Source organism: Castanea sativa, chromosome 8, assembly GCF_040712315.1.
Source record: "Castanea sativa cultivar Marrone di Chiusa Pesio chromosome 8, ASM4071231v1".
In the NCBI taxonomy this organism is placed as follows: domain Eukaryota; kingdom Viridiplantae; phylum Streptophyta; class Magnoliopsida; order Fagales; family Fagaceae; genus Castanea; species Castanea sativa.
The window spans coordinates 44,467,277-44,489,068 of NC_134020.1; the positions used below are offsets into that span (position 1 = coordinate 44,467,277).

The window sequence follows — 21,792 nt, forward strand, 5'->3', positions numbered from 1 at the left end:
CCTGTTTGTTGACGTTTTTCGTTTTGAGATTCCATTGTCTTTCGCAATTCTTCATTTTGGCAAGTCAACTCTTCTACATTGGCCAAAAGGGCTTGGATTTGTTGTTGTTGCCTAGCATCTGGTTGTGGTCCAGCTCTGCTTCCATCTCGTACTTCGATGAACTCTTTTGTCATTGGGAAAGATGGCTTGAATGATTAGCATTCCCACAGATGGCGCCAAACTAATGATGCAAAAAATCAATAGTTGAGCTCCTTGTCGTAGCGAATGGATAACTTTATGAATAGGGTCGTCTCTATAAATGGAGAACCTGCAAAATGAACTGGGTGGAAAAGTAACACGCTGGTGTGGGGTCAGCCAAACCGCCTCCGATGCTTAAGTTAGTAAGAGAGAAAGATTCTAAAGAGAAAATGAGTAGAAACTGATTTCGTAAAGCATTTGTGTGTACCTTTAACTTCTATCATCTTCTCTTTTACAGTTGTATGCCTCATTAATGGGCAATGATGTGCTGCATTTATGCTCAACGGCTAATGCATTACAGAATCTTTGTCTGGAGGTCACAGCTCATTTTGTTATCGTTGCTCCATCGGTTACGTTTTGTCATCAATGATCGTAATAAATGCGTAATGTCTTCTCTGGTTGAATTACAATCTATGTATAATTAGCACACATTTCTGAACTTCAAGAATAATCCACAAACATGCAAGTAGCTTTTTCAATCATATCAAAACCAGTTTTGATTCTCTTAAAATGACCATCATTCCAATTACAACATATTTGCCACTCAAACAAATTTTTTCAAAACTTTTTCAGTATCTTTTAGAATATTGCCTTTTAGATGAGAGTTTATTTATCAACTTCAATTGATAGCAATTGATAGTTAGCACTCTCAACATGATGTAAAGGTTTCATTTTAAAGAGTGCTACGTTTACAACATTTTCACAATAATAGCAATTTATTAGAGGTTTTTATTTTGAATCTACCACTGAAATTATCTTTTTAACCACCAATAACAATAAGTAACAACTTGCTACATAGGATTTGTTGTGAAAATATTGTGAATATAGCATTTCTCTTTTATTTTATAAGAATAGTTTCCATGGTTGAATTTTCCTAAATTACAATAACAATAACAAAAAGAAAGAGAGAGGAAAAAGGAAAGATTTAAATACGAGGTAAATGGATTGAAATTTGATTATTTCATCAATTAAAACAAGTCTAGCTATCTAATTTTATCAATATAATCTTGATTCGAATTAATTAAATAAACGGTCAACTAAAACCAAGCTCAAAGTTCACAACTTATATATAATTTTAGTATGTTTAGATGAAGAATCAAATTAAGACTCTTATGCTTACATCAAAAAATATATATATATATATATATATATATTTATTAAGACTTTTATGCAAACTAAATTATAAATTCAAGCTTTATTTATATATTTATTGAATAAGATTAAACTTGTTCATTTTATATAAGGAATAATTAAAACAATCAAGCAATTTGTAAACATAAATATTTTTTTATTTTTCAAATTAAATAATTTATTTGTAAACATATTGAGTCTTAATTGAAGACTAAATAAATAAAACTTAAAGAAAAATGATATGTCCACAATATTTTTACAACAAATTTTAAGTGGCAGGTTGTTTCTAGTTGTTATAATTGGGGCAAAAAAGTAATTTTCATGTTATGTTCAAATTTAAACCAATAACAATTAACCATCTGTGATTTGTTGTGAAAATATTGTAAAAATATTGTGGATGTAGCACCTCTCTTAAATCCATAATCTAAGTTAGTTTAATAACTTGAAATAATTACGTCCCAACGGTGTCGTTTTATTAATAAAAAATATGACGACGTGGCATTATCTAAACTGTTCATTCTAAACAAAGGGTCCAGATTTCACCAACTCCAATCAAATGAAATTACACGTCTAGTTCATTAAAACACCCCTCTCTCTCTCTCTCTCTCTCTCTCTCTATCTGAGTTTTCATGCGCCACTCTGCTTCCAGCTAAAATGCGCTCCAAGGACAAGATCGCCTACTACTACGACGGTACACTTCTCTCTCTCTCTCTTTCTCTCTCTTCCCCATTCACCAATTTCTAATTTCTCTTTTTTCATTTTCTTATTTAAATCCTTCAAATTTTTTAATAATCAAAAACCAAAACCCTAGCTGTATTCGAACATGTCCAATTTCTCTATCTCCTTGTATATACCATCTCATACTCTGTTTGGATGCGACCATAATGCTAAACCAGAACAGAACAACAATTTCTACAATCCATCTTCAAATCTTCAACGTCAAAATGAGCTCATTTTTGCTTGTCTAAGTAGTACACAAAAAAAAAAAAAAAAAAAATTTGACAAATATTTTTTCCATAACAGTTGAGCACTGACATCACTTTTTTACGTATCAGCTCGGGTGTGAAAATCTTTTGTCAAACTTTTTGTGTCTATATAGGCATTGAAAAAATTGATGCTTTTAGATGAAAAATAGGTGAGGCAAATGTGAAAACAATAAGCCAAGAGTCGCAATAAATTTCACAACGGTTGACGTGACATGTTGTTAATAGTGGATGAAACATAAAGTCGTGTTAATGGTAGGCGCATATGAGAATTAGTAATAATTTGTTGTGAAAAATGTTGTGTGTGTGTGTGTTAGTAGCATTACTCATGTGAAAAATGGGTGTTGCAGGGGATGTGGGTGGTGTTTATTTTGGGCCGAACCATCCGATGAAACCGCACCGGCTTTGTATGACTCATCATCTTGTACTCTCCTATGATCTCCACAGGAAGATGGAAATTTATGTTAGTTACTGAATCCGGAAGCTATTTATTTGATTTTTGAATTCATTGAATTTCATTCCTTTTTTTTTTTTTCTTTTTTTAGTTTTTTTTTTTTAGTTTTTGTGGATTGAAGTGATTGGTTCTGTGTAATGCAGCGACCTCACAAGGCGTATCCTGTTGAGCTCGCTCAGTTCCATTCAGCTGATTATGTTGAATTTTTGCACCGGATTACACCCGACACTCAACACTTGTTCTCAAATGAATTGGCAAAATGTATGACTGTTTTTTTTTTGGTGTGGATTGATATGTGCTATTGATATGTGCTAATAAGTGGAGTCAATAGCTTGAGAATCTTGAAATTATTGCGCAGATTTGTGGCATAATAGGACTCCTTGTTTTCAGTTTTGATTTCCATTCCATGGCCAGTGAACCATAACATGCAAGTATGCAATAAGTCAATTACTTTTTTAGAATTGTTGATGCACTTTTATTATAATTTTGAAATTAAATAACTGTTTGCGTTGTGGTAATATATTGGTTTGTTCTGGTGTAATTTAGTACATTTTATAGATACTTGGTCCTGGTTATAGTTTTAACCTTTTTGTTTTATCACTATCATCAATGACTCATTGTTGGGTGGGTTTTAAATTTTAATAAGTTTTTCAACATGTAATTATCATCTCTCTCTCTCTCAAAATAATGCAGCTCATTCTCTCAGCCTACTGCCCAAATAGTAAACTATAATAAAGTCTCTTTGAGTAGTGAATTTTAACTTTTGATGCAGACTATAATTTTACTCTAATTTGGATGTGTCATTGACTGGTACTTCTTAAATGAATTTAATTCCTTTGGGTTGATTAATATCAAGCTATGCTTATACCTTTACTCTTTGTTTTTGAACCAGATAATCTCGGAGAAGATTGCCCTGTCTTTGAAAACTTGTTTGAGTTTTGTCAAATATATGCTGGTGGAACAATAGGTAATTAATGGTAATTTAACTACTAGAGCATTGTTCTTAGAAGTTCGGGTTTTGCCTGTTAAGCCTTATATAGAAACTGACATTTGCTAGCAGATGCTGCGCGCAGATTGAACAATCAACTTTGTGACATTGCCATAAATTGGGCCGGTGGATTACATCATGCCAAGAAGTGTGAGGCATCTGGATTTTGTTACATCAATGACTTGGTTTTGGGGATCTTGGAGCTTCTCAAACATCAAGCCCGTGTTTTGTATATAGATATAGACGTCCATCATGGGGATGGTGTAGAAGAAGCCTTTTATTTCACTGACAGGTAGGATAACCATCTTATTAGTTGATGAATTTGGATTAGGAAAGGTATACTAAAGCTATTGGGAACATTGAATTTAGTTAAATGTTTAATTTACACATTATAGCTTACTGCTAACAATGCTACATGATTAGTTTTCTTCTAAATTCTTTATGCAGTGATATGTGATCAGTCTCTCACTGTGTCGATATGACCTGCTAGGTGTAGGTGTTGCCTTGCTTGCAAAGTAATAAGTGCAAGCTGTTACATATATGATGTTAAAATCATATGTTGATAGGAACTAGACCACAACTTGCTTATGAGAAATTACTTGGGAAATTAGACCACAGCTTGAATCAAGAAAATATGGGCTTGACACGGGTGATAAAAGTATAGTACTGTAAGAAGCCATGGCTCTCAAAGATTTTCAGAACACCCTTATATATATATATTTTTAGTTCTATGGTGAAACATTCTTTTTGCACTTGGCCACCTCAAAGTTATCATATTGTATACCTGACCCCCCCCCCCACCCCCCCCCCCCAATGGAATTTCTAGCTCTTCATGTGGCCCAAAAATTATGGGCCTGTTTGGTAAGAGATTTCTAGTAATGTTGTTTGTATTTTTTTGAAATATGTGTGGGTAAAAAAGTGTGTGAAAATACCTGTAATGTTGTTTAAACACTGAAAACTGTTGTTTAAACAACGGTAACAAACGAGCCCTATGTTACCAAAACTCTTTTACACATGTAAAAAATATATTTGTTGTTCTAGCAATCAGTAAATTAGGACTTTATAACTTCTTTAAAAAATTTTGAGAATAAAAAAAGCTGACCTTCAGTCATGCTGGTTTCTTCTGTCAAACCATGAGAAATCTTTTCTATGCATTCTTTCCACTTTACTATTACTTCTAAATTTCATATGTTAGTATAAATATATGATTATTTTTTTGTGACCAATCCAGTAGATTGAATTTTTTATTGTTATTACACTTATTGTGCTTTCTTTATACTCCTCACTAAATCTGTGAAGTTGGACATGACAGGGTGATGACTGTTAGTTTTCACAAGTATGGAGATATGTTTTTTCCAGGAACTGGTGATGTTAAGGTGATTCTTTAATGCTGTGTTGTTTTTTTTTTTGGGTAGTACTTCCAATAATGAAGACAATTTACAAATTTCAGTTTGTGTGGGTTAATTCCGTTGGGATTCCTACTTTGTTAGTTGTTTGCTCCACACAAACATTTCATGCATCCTGAGAAGACACGCATGCAACTGCTTAATCTCAGATTTGCATGCTCAACTGCTATCATTCCCTCTGTCCTCATTGTTTATTTATCTTTAGAACATGAGAATGTTATGTAGTTGAATTTGAGTAATGTGCATTGCTATTGCTTGTACTGTAGGAAACAGGAGAAAGAGAAGGCAAATATTATGCCATCAATGTGCCACTCAAGGATGGAATAGATGACACTAGCTTCACTCGACTTTTTAAGAGCGTAAGTTCGAGCAATAACCAAATAATTTCAAGATTAATGCCTTTATTTCAGGCTTGATCCTGTCAAGTGTTAATTTCTGCTTGCAAATTTCCATTTTGTAGATTATTTCCAAGGTTGTTGAAACATATGTTCCAGGTGCGATAGTTCTCCAATGTGGGGCGGACTCACTTGCTGGGGACCGCTTGGGCTGCTTCAATCTCTCCATTGATGGTGCATACTCCTTGTAATTAAGCTTTTTTCTCTTCCCCTATGAAGATAATTTCCAATACGCCCCCCTCCCCCTCTTTTTTTGGTCAATGATTTTGGATTGGTCTTGAATTAGTTCCCAATGGCTTAACCTTTGATTGCAAAGTTTACTCTGTGGTGACATTCTGATGCTTCTTACAGGGCATGCTGAATGTGTTAGGTTTGTGAAGAAGTTTAATTTGCCCTTACTGGTATGTTTTTAATTTGACCAAAACTTTTAGTTCATTAGTATCATACATCAGACATACAGAGAGAAACTTCTTTGTGCAGGTAACTGGAGGCGGAGGATACACCAAAGAGAATGTTGCTCGGTGTTGGGCCGTTGAAACTGGAGTTCTTCTGGATACAGAGCTTCCCAATGGTATGCTAATGATGATCTTTCTTATAATGTTTGATTGAAGATATGCCATGATGCACTGGATATATTTTAACTTTTAATTTTATTTTTACCATTACTAATTTTTGTCATTGTAAGTACCTATCATTTTTTTTTGGTCATTGCAAGTGCAATTGATTTTCAAAGTTGGTGTGATGTATTGTACTTAATCTCAGCTTTATAAAGCGATGTCCAAATCATCAAATGAAGTGTCACTTTAGCATGCCAACATTAAATGTTGAATTCTATATACATCTTTTTTCCTGATTAATATGTAGTAAAGGGGCAAAAGACATGCAACATATTCATGATATTGTTCTTGCTTTTATCTAGATTGCAGTGTTCTGGTTGTTTTGGACCTTTTGGTTAATGTATCCAAGTTTGCATGCTTAGCCTTCTATAGCTAAAATTTTTTAAAGCATTGCTCTCATAGACATTGTCTTCAGTTTCATGTTGAAATGGAAAAATGGGTTGTGGTGATGCAGAACAATGAAATTTGATGCAGCAGAAAATCCAAAAGAAATTGGAGAAAACAAATAGAACTAGAAAAGGGAGTATACGCCTAGGAATAAGTACATTGGGTTGCTTGGAATCAATACCAAGTGGGGAGGCTTAGGTTGTTTGGAATCAACACCAAGCCATTGGCAAATTCCAACATTTAGTTTTATTCATTTTTCATACGTTTCCGTAATGTTTTCTCTGGGGCCTTTAAATAAACTCCTAAATAAAAGCAATTCCCAAAATAACTCAGCATCAATTTTGGTCCAATTGAATCAATCAATCAAACTGGTGTCTGCATCAGGCGGGTTGATATGAACTGATATGTATGTATTCATTAATCATACGTGTCTGTAATGTTTTCTCTGGGACCTTTGATTAGGCTCCTAAATAAAATCAATTCCCAAAAATAACTCAGCATCAATTTAGGTCCAATTAAATCAATCAGTCACTGGTGTCCGCATCAGGCGGGTTGATATGAACTGATATGTACTTATATACTATCTGCAAAATATTAGTTTTCCCAATGTTGATCTTGCTATATATTTGAACTTGCAAACAGTTCTGTCTGACCTATTATCTGAAATAATAACCCTTTATCTTCATATTTCTTGGGCATAACTTCTGCTTTTTCTTATACCATATGCTTTGTGCTGACTGCTTGTTATGACTATTTTCCTTGTTTATAATGAGAAACCACAGATTATGATGCGTGTTAAGCCTTCTTATAAATTAAAAAAAAAAAATGATGCATGTTAAGCCTTTTTTTCCCCTTGCTATAATCAACATTCCATTTCTATCTAGTTTGAGTATAAGTTTCATTATCAATTTATCTTTCTTGCAGAGATCCCGGAAAATGAGTATATTAAATATTTTGGTCCAGAATATTCATTGAGGATTCCAAATGGGCACATTGTATGTACTTTCTCAGAAATCTTATGTTACTAGTGCATTTTACTTCATCCATACAGCAATTTGAATGCTGAATCAGTTATTTCCAAATGGGCACATAGTATGTACTCTCTTTCCCCAGTGTCTTTATTGTTTTTGGTGTGTTTTACCCCTTTTCTCCCTATTGGTTGAGCAGGAGAACTTAAATAGCAAATCGTACCTAAGCACAATCAAAGTGCAAGTCTTCGAAAATCTTCGTTGCATCCAGCATGCCCCAGGAGTACAAATGCAAGAGGTCAGTGGAATGCAAATATTGCCAAAGCCCATGTTATCCTGGGAAGTGAAATTTATTAAAAGATTTACACTGTTGTTTACTTGCTATGTTAAGCTGCTAAACTCTTGAGCAGCCTTTGATAACTATATTGGAGTTAATGGCATAATTTTAGGGAGTCTTGTTTATTGGATTTGGCATTTTTATAAATGCTGGTCATCTGGCACTCACACTGATATGTTCGACAAACTTTGTTACCACTTGGTGGATTCCCTTGGGATAGCCATTGCCCCAGATGTTAGGCTGGCAGTCTGGTGTCAATTATCTGGGCCACAATGATTTTTCCATTATGAAGTTTTTTGTTTGAAACTATGAAAAGTGAAAGAAGGTTCATATTTGGGAACCATATAAAACATGAAAGAGCTATGTTTGCACGAGACACCTTAAACTGTGGAAATTTGTTAATGGGATGGTTTCAATGGTCCATCAGGTCCTTGGTGCTGCCTTATTGACAACATCTTATCTTTCCAGCTTTTCTGAAATCAGACATTGGTTTTGGATGGATGTATCAAAATTATTGAATTGATAGCAATGTTTCCTCTGTTTCAGGTTCCACCTGACTTTTATATTCCTGATTTTGACGAAGATGAGCAGAACCCTGATGAGCGCATGGATCGTAAGTAAAAAAAAAAAAAAAAAATCATATATGCATAATGCACCCCAGTGGAACTATCATGCCAGCATGCATTGTGCCTAAACATGATGTTTGCCAATTGAAATTTAACAAGAAAATTCTTTCAGATTGTTATGCTTCTATTATTATAGTTTTTTTTTTCCTCTGTTATTAAAATTCTGTCTTTTCAGAGCACACCCAAGACAAGCACATCCAGCGTGATGATGAATATTATGAAGGAGACCATGATAATGATCAGAACATGGAAGATGTATGAGTTGACACTGAGCACTGAGCACTGAGCACTATGCATATTTTGTGGGAAGGGTTTAGAAAGGAAAGATGTAATTACTAACTAGATTCTAAATTTTGCAGTCCCTCCTTATTAAAGAAATGGCTGAAAAGGACTAGCGATGTACCTATTCAAGTTGCTATTAGATTTCTTAATATAGTTGTAAAATGCATTGGCAGCAAGAAGAATACTTTTATTTTCTACTACAATGGAAGTGGTGTTTGTTATGTAAAGCTAAAAGGCAGGGAGCACATTATATGAGTATGTCAGGTTAAAATTGTCAAATTACTTCAGCACATAAAAGGATGGGATAGTAACATTTTGGCAAAATTTACCAAATAGCACATATTTTTAAAAAATTTAGGAGAATAGCATCCAAAGGATGTTAATTAGGGCATGTTTGGTTTTGTTGTTTAAACTACAGTTTTTATTGTTTAAACAACACAACACGTTTTTTTACAACACTTTTTTACTTGCACGTATTTTTATAACACTTAAATAACGTTATTAGAACAATATTATCAAACGGACTTTTAATTATGTAGTACATTTTTTGTAAAATAGCAGCCAAACGATGCTATTTTCTTAAAATTTTTTTAAAATTGTGCTATAAAGCAAATTTTGCCTTAACATTTTGGTATTATCTATGAACAGTAATTTTAATAATGGGAGAGGGAGAAGGTGATATGCTTAGTGCCTAGTGCTGTCGGGTTCTACACGTTAGAATGCACGGCTTAATTTCAATTAAATTTTGAAGGCAAAAGAGAAAATGTAATAACTCGAGTCATGTTCAGACTTCAGAGAATGAGTTAAGGATTTAATCCACCCCATTGGTGACTTGGAAAAAGGGTAAATGCAGAGTAAAATGACAAAATAAATCATCAAGATTATGATTTTTTAATTGATTTCGGTCCAATTCAATTCATTCGGTCTAATTCAGTCCAGTTTGGTCCACATTAATCTATTTGGTTTATACGGTTCACTCAATCCACTTCTGTCCACTCTGAAGCTTGGAACTTGGTGAGGGACTTTAATATGAACGAATGAATTTTTCAAAATTTTGAAGTACCTAATTTTTCATGCCGTTCACTATTTTAACTCAATGATTTACTAATTGACTTTTTAAAATAGATAGAATGGGAAAACAAGTTCAAGTCATATGTAAATTAGGAGATTTACTAACTGACTTTTAAATGATTCACTTTTTGCATATGATTTTTTTTTTTAATCAATATGTAAAACTATTCAGCTAAAAAAAAATCAACATGTAAAACTCATCTTAAAATGTATAAAGATATTTAACATATTATGACAGAAATTCTTCTATAAATAAATTTATTGCTTTCTTTATTCTCTAATAAGAATGATCATATATATTTTCACATAACCACTAAAAATAATTAATATGGCAAAACAAAGTTGCATAAGCAATTACATAAATAAATAAATAAATAATTTTGGCAAAAAACAAGCTCTTTATATTGATGACCCCGTAAACCAATCCATTCATTCATAAGCGGCAGTGCGAGTTACTTTTTACTTCAAGAAGTAAAAAAACAAAAACAAAAAACAAAAATATAAACACGAAAACAGGGACATTGTTCACATCAGACGTCACCAAAGATTCTTAACACTTCTGTTCTGTTCTGTTCTGTTCTGTTCTCATCCTCTGTTTTTCCAAACTACCAAGTACAAAAGATTTGAAACCCTTTCCTTTTGCAATAAAATCAAATCCAACTCTTGTCAAAAGATTCAAATCTCCTCCATTTTTTTGTTCTGTTCACTCGGAAGAAAAATCAGGTCCGAGTGGCAAGCAATTGATGACAGTAAAGTCTATGTTTAGTTCTATATAGCTGATGACAACAAATAGGTAAGCAAAACCAATACCTCTCCACTTCTTTTCTATGCACATGGACCACTGTGTTTACTTCACACTCGCCCACTTGTAATTTGTACTACTTTGTTGTTGTTGTTATTGTTATTGCTTTTGTTGGCTTGTTTGTGTAACCAGAATTTATGTGAAATTAATTTCTCGGATGGAATTCAAATCTGTGTCAAATATTGTATTGGTTCGCTAGGAAAACAGTTAGGAACTTTTGGGTATCTTTTTTTTTTTTTTTTTTAAGAAAACTTTTCCATGACTTGTTTCTTCTAAAATTCACAAACCTTTGAAAAGCATCATAAAAACCCAGTCTTTAAATTTATGAGAATCTTGGTGTTAATTAATCTTGAGTTTTCCTTGAAATTCTGGAGGGAATAAGGTAATAGGGAAGGGAAAAAAATTGTGGGGGAAGATTAAAAATAACATTAATGGAAGTAGTAAAAAATAAAGAGTGGTTTCAAATAGAATAGAATGGAGGAAAATAATACATGGCTTGTTGTCCTTGAAAGACCAGAGTGGTATAATACCTATTTTGTATTTTAATTATTCCAAGTTCCTTGTCTATTAATTCATTACAAGTTTCATTGTGTGGACTATTTTTTATCAACTTTTATGTGGTATTATTTTTCAAGAATGTATTGTAACAGAATGTTTTGCAATGTGAAACTATTATCTATTTCTTAATTTATTATGTATGTTTCACAGCTTTGATGATTTTAGACATATTCTGTTTTTTTTTTTTTTTTCGGTTGTGCATAGGTGCCTTCTCTAAGTCAAGTAGTCATTTTCAGAGCTATAGAGTTGGAAATTAGTATATAGTTTGCCAATGGCTACTTCAGAAGCAATTCTACAAGTTCTATTACCTCGCTTGCATCATTCTGATCTATGTACCAAAAGTTTAAACTCAGTGCACACAATTAAAGCCAATGTCAATAATAGAAGGATAAAAATTCCAGTGTCTACGCAAGTGCATAGCTGCTCGAGAAAATCACAGAATTGCAGGAGGAGGGTTTATGCATTACAGAGTAGAGGCAGTGTTTTTCATGAGAAGACTGATGTTGGTAGGTTGGAATCTATGGGTTGCCAATGCCAACAGGCTGAAGGTGTTAGTGGGTTGACTACAGGGGATCATGATGAGACCCGGTTCAAGGAGAAAACAAGGAGGCTGACATCAAATCCCATTAATGGGAAAATCAGTGCACCAAGCATTGAAGGATATGGGGTGGGTCAACAGTTGAAACATGAAAAGGAAGATCTTGTTATAAATGGAAAGGCCGCTGCTGCAGGAACAACTAAAGATAAATTGGATAAGGGTAAGGTGAATGTAATTGAGGATGAAGCTTGGAACTTGCTGAGGAACTCCATTGTTTATTATTGTAATAATCAAGTTGGAACAATTGCTGCTAATGACCCAAGCAGCAGTAATATTCTGAACTATGATCAGGTTTTTATTCGGGATTTCATACCTTCTGGGATCGCCTTCCTTTTGAAGGGGGAGTATGACATTGTACGGAATTTCATTCTACACACCCTTCAGTTGCAGGTAATATGACTGCTCTTCATTGAGCGTTTTAATCAATCACCTCTTGCTTACTGAAGACAATTCTCTTACAATGAAGCATTTCATTTTATTTTTTAAATTTTCAAACCCCAAATCTATACTTAGGCTTGGGTTTTCTATAATCTCAACTAACAAATTCTAATGTCAGTTCTGAACTAGAAATCCTTCTCCCTGTTTTGTTTTCCTATAGATATAAGCTTAGGAAAGCAGTAATTGGTTATCTGATTTTGAATGTTTGTAAATCCTCTGTGGAGAAATGAAACCCAAAAAAATAAAACAAAAAAGCCTAAGCCTTCACAGCCAATCCAACCTAGTAGTAAGTGATCTGCTAAAAACAACTGTTGCTTCTAAACATTATAACATAGGGAATTTTCTTATGGACTATATTCCAAATGCGAGAGGTCTGAACTGTTTTTTATGTCATGCCTTTTGAAAAGCTCTCTTGAAGCAAGAATCTTTCTTGACACAGGTGCTCTCTCTGAGAAGTACTATATTAATTCCTCATGTAGTGAGCAACTAACACTCATCTTAACAGAGCTGGGAGAAAACCATGGATTGCTATAGTCCCGGTCAAGGATTGATGCCTGCCAGTTTCAAGGTGCGTACTGTTCCTCTAGATGGTGATGATTCTGCAACTGAAGATGTATTGGATCCTGACTTTGGTGAAGCAGCAATTGGCCGCGTTGCACCTGTTGATTCTGGTAAGTAATTTCTTGTGGCTAATAATTTCTCTTTGAAAATATCAACTACGTGTGATTTTATGACTTTTAATTCATAATACTAATTTTACTCTCAGGATTGTGGTGGATTATATTGTTACGAGCATATGGAAAATGCTCTGGAGATTTGTCCTTGCAAGAGAGAATTGATGTACAAACTGGGATCAAAATGATTTTAAAGTTGTGCCTTGCTGATGGTTTTGATATGTTTCCTACTTTGTTGGTGACCGATGGTTCTTGCATGATAGATCGTCGCATGGGAATCCATGGTCACCCTTTGGAGATTCAGGTTCTCATGTTTACTCACTTTGAATTGATCCTTCATATGACTATTCTTTTTTTTTTCCCCACTTTCTTTTAATAATGATTAGGACCCATGCTTGGAAGGATAGATTTATTGCCTGTTGCTTAGAGCTATTATAAGCTAAACCTTTTGATAACTTAAGAAGCTGATAAGTTGACACGCAGTGTAGATTTTAACTATGAAGCAATATGGTTGTATATTTTGTAATGCCGAACTCAAGTAATTTTTTTTGCTAAATTACTATAAGAGAATATTAGAGGCATAAAGGGAAACTGAGATTTGAGTTTTGACTCTTTAGAAGCCATCTGTGCCTTTCTTTACAGAAGCTGAAGCTTCTGATTCATGTTGATGAGCATTCTTGCTGTTTATGAGAAAAGATGAATGGCTTAACTTTGTACACAATATTGCATGTCCTTGCAGGCACTGTTTTATTCAGCATTACTTTCTGCACGTGAGATGCTTGCTCCTGAGGATGCATCAGCTGACCTTATACGAGCACTTAATAATCGTCTAATTGCATTATCTTTCCACATAAGGGAATATTACTGGATAGATATGAAAAAAGTCAATGAGATCTACCGGTACAAGACAGAGGAATACTCATATGATGCTGTTAATAAGTTCAATATCTACCCTGATCAGATTCCTTCCTGGCTGGTGGAGTTTATGCCCAGTAAAGGAGGTTATTTGATTGGAAACCTGCAGCCAGCTCACATGGACTTCCGTTTCTTTTCTCTTGGAAATTTATGGTCTATTGTAAGCAGTCTTGCCACAGTGGATCAGTCACATGCCATATTGGACCTTATAGAAGCAAAATGGGATGAATTAGTTGCTGATATGCCATTCAAAATATGTTATCCTGCTCTTGAAGGCCAGGAATGGCAAATTATCACGGGCAGTGATCCCAAGAACACGTAATGCTTCTATGTTGATTTTTAGTAAGTTCTTATTCCTATTTCATACCTCTTCCCTTTAACCCTGTTCATTGTTGCAGTCCTTGGTCTTACCACAATGGAGGTTCTTGGCCCACTTTACTTTGGCAGGTTAGTTTGGTGTTACATTTCAATTTAGGTTTATTGCCTGTGTTTTGGAGTTTGAATATTATATATATATATATATATATATATATATATATATATTATTGATAAGTTTACACACACATCCATTTGGGTTCTAAACTCATGACCTTACCCTTCACCTTATCTTATGGGGGGAGGAGGTGTCATTTGAGCTAGAGCTCATTTTCGTCTTGGAGCTTGATTTCAAAGTGCACTAATAAGTTAGGCTCCATTTACTTTGGCATAAAATATTTTCTAGAAGAAGATGCATATTTATCACTGTTTAGTGCAACCAAAAATTACTAGTAAATGGAAAACATTTTCATGGTCAACAGAAAACTATAACAAAAAAGCAGAATGATTTATGTTTTTTAAAAGCTTACCATTTTCTGGACCAAGTCTATACCACCTTCCTCCCTCCTCCATGCTGCTGGCGTGGCCACTACTACCTCCCACTCCCAACTCCCCTGTGTTTTTACTATCACCTCCCTCCCCTCACCACCCCTTTGTGGCACCACCACCTTCCTCCCCCTCACTCCCCATACCATCGGCAACACCCTTCCCCCACCACCCATCTCGTTACCACCACCTTGCACCATCACTACCTCCCTTCCTACACCTAACTCCTCCCATCATTGCTACCACACCCACCACTACTTACTGACTTTTTATTGTTTTTAACATAGAGATTTTTAGTGCAACCAAACATTTAGAAAATTATTGTGTTTCAACCAAAAATAATGCTTGAAAATATTTTGTACCTACATCAAAACAAATGGATCCTTAATTTTTTTTCAATTTATACCAGTTTTAAAGTTACCTCCAAAAAAAATATTAAAGTTTTCACAAAAGAGAACAGCTTTGTTGATGTGCTCATGTGATGCCACTTGTAATTTTCCAAGCTAGTTATAAGTGTGTGCCACTGCATTTGACATGAATGCCGGTATTTATTGGCTTTTTGTGTTTCCCCCTCCTGTCACATTTGCATTCTTTCTATTCTTGTGTGTTTGTGCATGCTTGAAGATAACCGAGACTATGCTCAACTGGATATAATATCAAGATAATTCTCTTCCTATCAATATTTACCTAAGGACATTTCAAAAAGGTGAAAGGTTAATTCTTTCTTTGTCCAACTACAAGAGGTCATTTTTCAGACTGAAAGTTCTATGTCCCATGCTTGGTATGTAGTTGTTAAGGTTTTTGAAGAGGCAAGCTTGTCCTTCTGTTCAGCCATGATAGAAACCACCTTATCTTTAATCTGGACATTTCAGCCCTCTTAATTAGACCTCCTGTAGAATTTTTTGTTTATTAATACGTTGTTTCTTGAATGTATTTTGATGAATGTAGTCCCCCTACTGTTTTAGATTTTTGGATTCTCTATTTTTTTGTTGAAACAGTTGAGTATATATATAAGATGCCTATTTTTGGAGTTTTGGATTCTCTATTTTTTTGTTGTTGAGACAGTTGAGTATATATATAAGATGCCTATTTGTTGAAAGGTTATAAAAAATATTGGCATGCCTATTATGCTCCCATGCATGTTGGAGCTTCTTCCATATGGCTTTGACCATATTAAGAATCTGATAGGAATGGAATTTTTTTGGTTGATTTGATAGGTTTAGAAAATTTCAGTATGTTCTTCGCTACTAAATCATGTAGCGGTAGTCAAGGGAAGTAGGAACTGTGAAGTTTTCCACCTTTTTTTGGGTAGCATACAGCACAATGACTGAAAGTATATATTCTGAAATTAACATGATATGGGGCTTGTTTTTCAGCTCACTGTTGCATGCATAAAGATGAACAGACCAGAAGTTGCCTTAAAAGCTGTTGAGGTAGCTGAGAGACGCATTTCTCAAGATAAGTGGCCTGAATATTATGACACCAAGCGAGCAAGATTAATTGGAAAGCAGGCACAACTGTACCAAACCTGGTCAATTGCAGGATATCTGGTGGCGAAGCTCCTCCTTGCCAACCCAAGTGCAGCAAAGAGCCTTGTAAATGAAGAGGATTCAGAGCTTGTAAATGCCTTTTCTTTGATCAGTGCTAACCCAAGGAGGAAAAGGGTTCGAAGGAGGCAGAGCTTCATAATATGAGTTTGAAGTTTTGAAGTCAAGTTAAGAGGAGGGATTCAGATGACAAAGTCTTAGTTTTGGCAAACCAAGTGCATTTCAATATTTACATCCTATACATTTGGTTCAAAATAGTTTTCTTCTGAGAAAGAAAGGTTTTGACTATATTTTTAGCTAGCTTTTTAAATGAACAGTTGTAAAATACTGTTATGGTGTCAGAAATTATAACCTGTATATCCTTTTATTTTGGATTGAAAAATGTTATTTTCTGAGGTAGTTCACGTGCTGACCGCGTTTGTTTTATGGTGATTTATCAAGACATGATTTCTTGAGAATTGAAGACTGTAGGTGTCTCTCCTCCCATCCCTTTTCTGGAGTACTTGTTCAGCTGTAAGCGAGATCTTGTGGAGGTGCTTGTGACATGTTTTGGCAACAGAAAATTGATGTAATAAAAGCATGAATTAGTTGATCTTGTTGATCGTTTTGTCAGTTTCTTTCTAGTGGTTTATCAGATTTTCTTTGGAAAAAGGTTCAACTATTGCATTGAAGCATGGTAACTAGTGCACATAATGCGTACGTCTGAAAGACTAATGTGTTCTTCAGTTACTTATTTAGTAGTCCTTACCGTGCTTCCTGGCGAGCATTTGTGGGTTGTTGAACCTCTTAATGATGGAACTGGATAGGCCATGTGTTTCTGGGTGTGTCACGTTAGTTGAGTCTGCTTCTGATTAAGTGGCGAATGACCTGGTGGGATGAATGAAGTTACACCTTTTGGTTTGGCATTGCATAATATTTGGTTGTTCTGGTGCTACAGAGTGGTTGGTCATTACTATGCTGATTTTGGTGAGACTTGTATAAACCCCATTATCTGAATCACGATAGGCAAGTGAAGGATATAATGCCAAACTTATTATTTTCTGACTTAGAGAACACTTACCTTTTTCACGTAATGCAATTTCATTAAAGACTTAAACAACTCAACAGGCGCCATCATGTCTTTTGGGTTTTGGCTAAGTTTTTCCTTCATGGCTTTATGTCAAGTTCTATGGACAAGAAAAGAGTATAAAAGTTCCAGAGAAAAAGTAATGTGAACAGAGAGCTCTAACTATTGGTGCATCAGTCTAATGGCAAGATGATAAAATTATGGAACAGGATGCTACGGCTCAAATTCTATAGTATGCACGCCAATGTAAACCAGCTCTGCAGTTAACTTAATACATTATAAGATTTTAAAGAATGTGAAAATTTGCCTCTCGTACATTTGAAAAAGTTGGACAAAAGGCAAAACGGAGAAAACATATTTAGATAAAAAGCCTTTTATCATGCAATTAGTGATTTGGAAAAAAATTTAGAAGAAAGTCCTGAAATTTGGGGCTGAATTGAAATTTTCAATTGGGAAGACAAGTGTTGCTGTTCAACAATTGGGTCTTTGTGCAATTACAGTAACTTCAACCAAAAGCTACACTTCATGAGTTTTAAGTGTAAGAACCAGCCTCTTAGGAAAAAAAATGTAAATCTATGAGTGAGAACTTTGTGCATTGCTTACTATCTTTTAGAGTGTTCAACAATTTAGACATCACAAAACGCTTTTGAAATCTTATGCTTATTAAAAAAATCACCGGAGACCTTATGTATATTAAGCCATTACATGAAAATGCAGAATCTAGCTTGATCAAGTGTCCAGCACACATTGCTGCCTCCATGAGATAACCTTTTTTTGATGAGGAGAATAGATTTATTGAAATCAAAAACACTTAATGCTCACAATGATGAACACAGAGTCCAAAAAATTAAAAAGCAAATCTAAGAGAGCTGTAAGACTCAAGGACAGCAAGGTACAATGAGTAAAACCCCAAACCCGAGACCATTCATACAAGATAAAACACAACGAGGATTTCAGCTGTTAGGTCAAATTATTCAGTTTAGCAAAGTGACATCATAAATCCAATTCCACAGAAATAGTTCAAGTACCATAAGCCAACTGCCAACTGATGGATTAAAAAATCCATAATAAGACTGACGTGGTCTTCACATAAATGCCCTGGATTGGATGTAAATATTTCACATTAGTAATAAAAATTGAATTTAAATGCTTTACATTACTAATAAAAAGCATTACACAGTGAAGAGTAAAGTTTGTTCAATTTTTTGCAGGAGATGATCAACCAGCTTTCAACCAGGGGCTAAGAATCCAGAATATGTTTGTTTTCTGCCAAGATGCTATCCAACAATGATTCACAAGCATCTTCAAGTAAATCTAAAACCTGTCATAAAATAAGGTTGCGTAAGCCAACTATGAACTAAATGTACTGAAATTCTAACCATGATTACCAGTTTAAATCAGAGAATTTGGGAAGGGTCTGCAGTACAACTTAAAAATCTTCCACTGGATGACCATTTTGATTCTAAATTTGATTTATTTATTTATTTTTTAATATAATCAAGGAGTTAGGGGATTCTTTTAAGAGCAGAGCAGGCTATGGGGAAAGCAACAACAATGGATCACAGACTCATAGAAGGATGAAAAATAAGATGATTTGATCATAACAAAGCATAACAAAGATCAGTAGTTTCAACAGTGAAAGGTCATTACATATGGCACACATAGGAGGCTCAGCAAGGACAGACAAGTCCATAGAGAAAGGGGCAGATAGAGAGTCCCAATAACTTGCAACTAGATAGAGGATATGACCACGAGTAACTGAAGGCTTCTTTCTTTATTTTTCATGAAAATACATTTTCATGAAAACAAGATGGAAAGGGGACACAGTGAAAACAAGTCAGTTGTTTTCAACTTTTTTCAGAGAGTGAAAGAAGAAACCATCAATTTCAATGATCAACCACACCCTTACATATCAAACTGCACTGACCAGAAGACAAAACAGGATTCGTTAAGCCAAGCCTGGATACCATAGTTATGTCTTGAAATGCACCATCTAGAGTACTCAACTATATAAGCACATATTAGGAATTATAAAATACCTTCCTCAATGAAGTTTAGTCTAAAATTTTTAAAAAGTTTTGAATGCCTGCACATATTTGACATTCTATCTTAGTTCCATAATAAAGTTACCATGTCTTGAATCTTGAGAATTCATTATAATTCTCACAAATGCAACAACATCAGGACCATCATTACCCCATGTCAAACACTGTACATAAATTTTTAGTTCAAATTCTCACCAATGCAACAATATCCCTATTCTCTCTTAAGGCTTTAAAAAGCTCAGTGAAAAAGGGTTGGTTAAGAATTACAAATATTACTGCATATAGTACAGTACACTGCATGTAAGAATTTCAACTCGAAAACATGCACTAACAACATAGGCATTTAGTCCTCCATCTCACAGTTCATATTGTTAATGACAACGTACCTAGATGATTTAATCATTATATTACCTTCTCAAAACCTTGTGGTCCACCATAGTAAGGATCCGGGACTTCAGTTTCATCATGTTTCTTACAATAGGAGCACATTAACTTCACCTGCATCATCATCAAAACACTAATGAGATACCAAACAATCAAAACCACACATTCCATGACAACAATCTCATACTAACCACCAATGGGCTAATAGCCCAATTGGCATTCCACCCTTGCTGGTGGCTCCTGTCCATGGGTAAAATCCTGCTTGTGTATGGGTGCTTGAGTTAATTTAACATGGCAAAAAAAAAAAAAAAAGGCTCACACTAACCTTTTTATGTGCATCATCAGGTAGGGTTTCTCTAAATTTCCACCTATTAAAAGCCTCCAATATATCCTCTACAAACAACATCAACACCCACAAATAAGTAAATTATTGCATATTTATACATTGGATTAAGTTTGCATGTGTGGCAAATAAAATAACAATGAGTGTAGGGGCAAAACATTCTTCACAACTGTTGACATGGCCAATTGTGATTAGTATGATATATAAGAGTGGTGTCAATTATGAATTAAGGTGAAAGTGATGTTGCTACAATCACAACAAATTATGTCAGCAGTCGTAAAAAGTGTTCTTTTTTTTTTTCTCCATTACACTACTAATAAAATAAACCCCAATGATCAAAATTTAAGTAAAAAAGAATAAAACTCTTGATTACAATGCTTAAGCATTAGTTTGGATATAAACGTGTTTGCGTTTGTGTTGACAACTGCATTTTTTGTGTGGGTCCCATGCATTGTTCATAGGACCCATAAGCACGTATTCCAACAATTTTAAAAAAAAAAACTGGGTTGACGGCACTATTTACGCATTTACAACGTTATTTTACTGTAGTTTTTTCAGTGGTAACCAATTATCAAATTCCTACCTCTGTTTTGCCTGTCCATTGCAAGAATAAGATCAAAATCTCGAAAATCCGACAACCTGATTGGCCTTGATATAGATGTAATCTCAATCCCACGCCTTTTAGAGGCTGCCCTCATTCTTGGGTCAGCTTCATTTCCCTTTTACAACAATAAAAAAACAATTTTTGTCAATACTATTACTGTCCCAAATTTCCCCTGTTTTCTCAGTAACCAAACAAATAATGGGGCATAACTGAATGATAAGGTACCAACCTCATGGTAATCAATGGTGCCAGCAGAATCAATATTAAACTTAGAATCAAAACCTCTTTTCTTGACCAAGTCTCTAAAGACCCCTTCAGCAGCTGGGCTTCTGCAAATGTTGCCCAAGCACACAAAGAGCACAGAGAAGGGTTTGGTCTCTGTCTCAGTGGCTGTGGATGGTGTGGTAGATGAAGCCATTGATGCCCTTATCAGAGACCCAAATGGAAAAGAGGAAGTGGGTTTGTGGGGAATTGGAGGAAAAGTTTGGTTTTTGAGAGATGGGTATTGGGTTGATGGAAGAAGAACAAGAAATGGAGGGTTTAGAGAGATGGTTGGGGAGGAGTGGCAAAATTGTAAATTTGGAGGGGTTAACCCTCTACTTTGCACTACTCTCATCCTCCCTGGCTGTGCTGTGAGCCTGTGAGTGCGGAGGATTTGTGTGAATTGGTCCATTGGATTTGGCTCCAAACATTTTGGAGATGGAGCTTTGCCATGGACCTGGTTGATTGTGGGTCGGGCTCGGCTTTTTTTTTTTTTTTTTTTTTTTTTTTTTCCCCTCAAAAAATTGATTCGAAATTTCGAACCAACTCTCAAGAAATTAATTCAAACTAATCAAATCAAATACAAGTATTGAAGCACATTGGTTAAGATTGTGATTTTTTTGCTATCTAATAGTTTTTTTTTTTTTTTAAGGCAGAAATGCACTTTTAGTCCCTACATTTTGACCCAATTTCTATTTTGGTCCCTACATTTTATTTTTACTACTTTTAGTCCCTAAACCAATTAACGCGTGACATTTAAGTCATTACCGTCACCCAACTAACAGAAAATGCTGACGTGGCTAACGGCACAGTA

General features: G+C 34.8%; 3 protein-coding genes across 4 annotated transcripts; 2 read left to right on the top strand and 1 right to left on the bottom strand.

Annotated features, from left to right (window-relative positions):
- Positions 1-1,927: 1,927 nt before the first annotated feature.
- LOC142608347 (histone deacetylase 9) lies at positions 1,928-9,069 on the top strand. Its single transcript, XM_075780101.1, has 14 exons — positions 1,928-2,059; positions 2,702-2,814; positions 2,949-3,066; positions 3,698-3,772; positions 3,866-4,085; positions 5,106-5,169; positions 5,466-5,558; positions 5,660-5,768; positions 5,946-5,995; positions 6,075-6,165; positions 7,523-7,593; positions 7,766-7,864; positions 8,450-8,516; positions 8,705-9,069. The coding sequence occupies exons 1-14, from the start codon at positions 2,023-2,025 to the stop codon at positions 8,788-8,790; spliced, it is 1,293 nt and encodes a 430-aa protein (XP_075636216.1). The 5' UTR covers positions 1,928-2,022; the 3' UTR covers positions 8,791-9,069.
- A 1,400-nt stretch (positions 9,070-10,469) lies between these two features.
- On the top strand, positions 10,470-16,674 carry LOC142607093 (alkaline/neutral invertase E, chloroplastic-like). The gene is made up of 7 exons (XM_075778508.1): positions 10,470-10,675; positions 11,447-12,230; positions 12,784-12,949; positions 13,045-13,256; positions 13,692-14,185; positions 14,266-14,314; positions 16,105-16,674. Exons 2-7 carry the CDS (start codon positions 11,514-11,516, stop codon positions 16,420-16,422), a joined length of 1,956 nt encoding a protein of 651 aa, XP_075634623.1. The 5' UTR covers positions 10,470-10,675; positions 11,447-11,513; the 3' UTR covers positions 16,423-16,674.
- A 1,596-nt stretch (positions 16,675-18,270) lies between these two features.
- Positions 18,271-21,418, bottom strand: LOC142606878 (uncharacterized). 2 transcript variants are annotated; one of them, XM_075778242.1, is made up of 6 exons: positions 20,947-21,418; positions 20,697-20,832; positions 20,096-20,163; positions 19,798-19,884; positions 18,565-18,662; positions 18,271-18,439 (listed from the first exon to the last, which is right to left on the bottom strand). In XM_075778242.1, the coding sequence occupies exons 1-5, from the start codon at positions 21,388-21,390 to the stop codon at positions 18,582-18,584; spliced, it is 816 nt and encodes a 271-aa protein (XP_075634357.1). In that variant the 5' UTR covers positions 21,391-21,418; the 3' UTR covers positions 18,271-18,439; positions 18,565-18,581. The 2 variants fall into 2 exon arrangements, with proteins under 2 accessions (XP_075634357.1, XP_075634355.1); XM_075778240.1 differs by having other exon boundaries at positions 18,271-18,662; positions 20,947-21,416.
- Between the last annotated feature and the right edge of the window lie 374 nt (positions 21,419-21,792).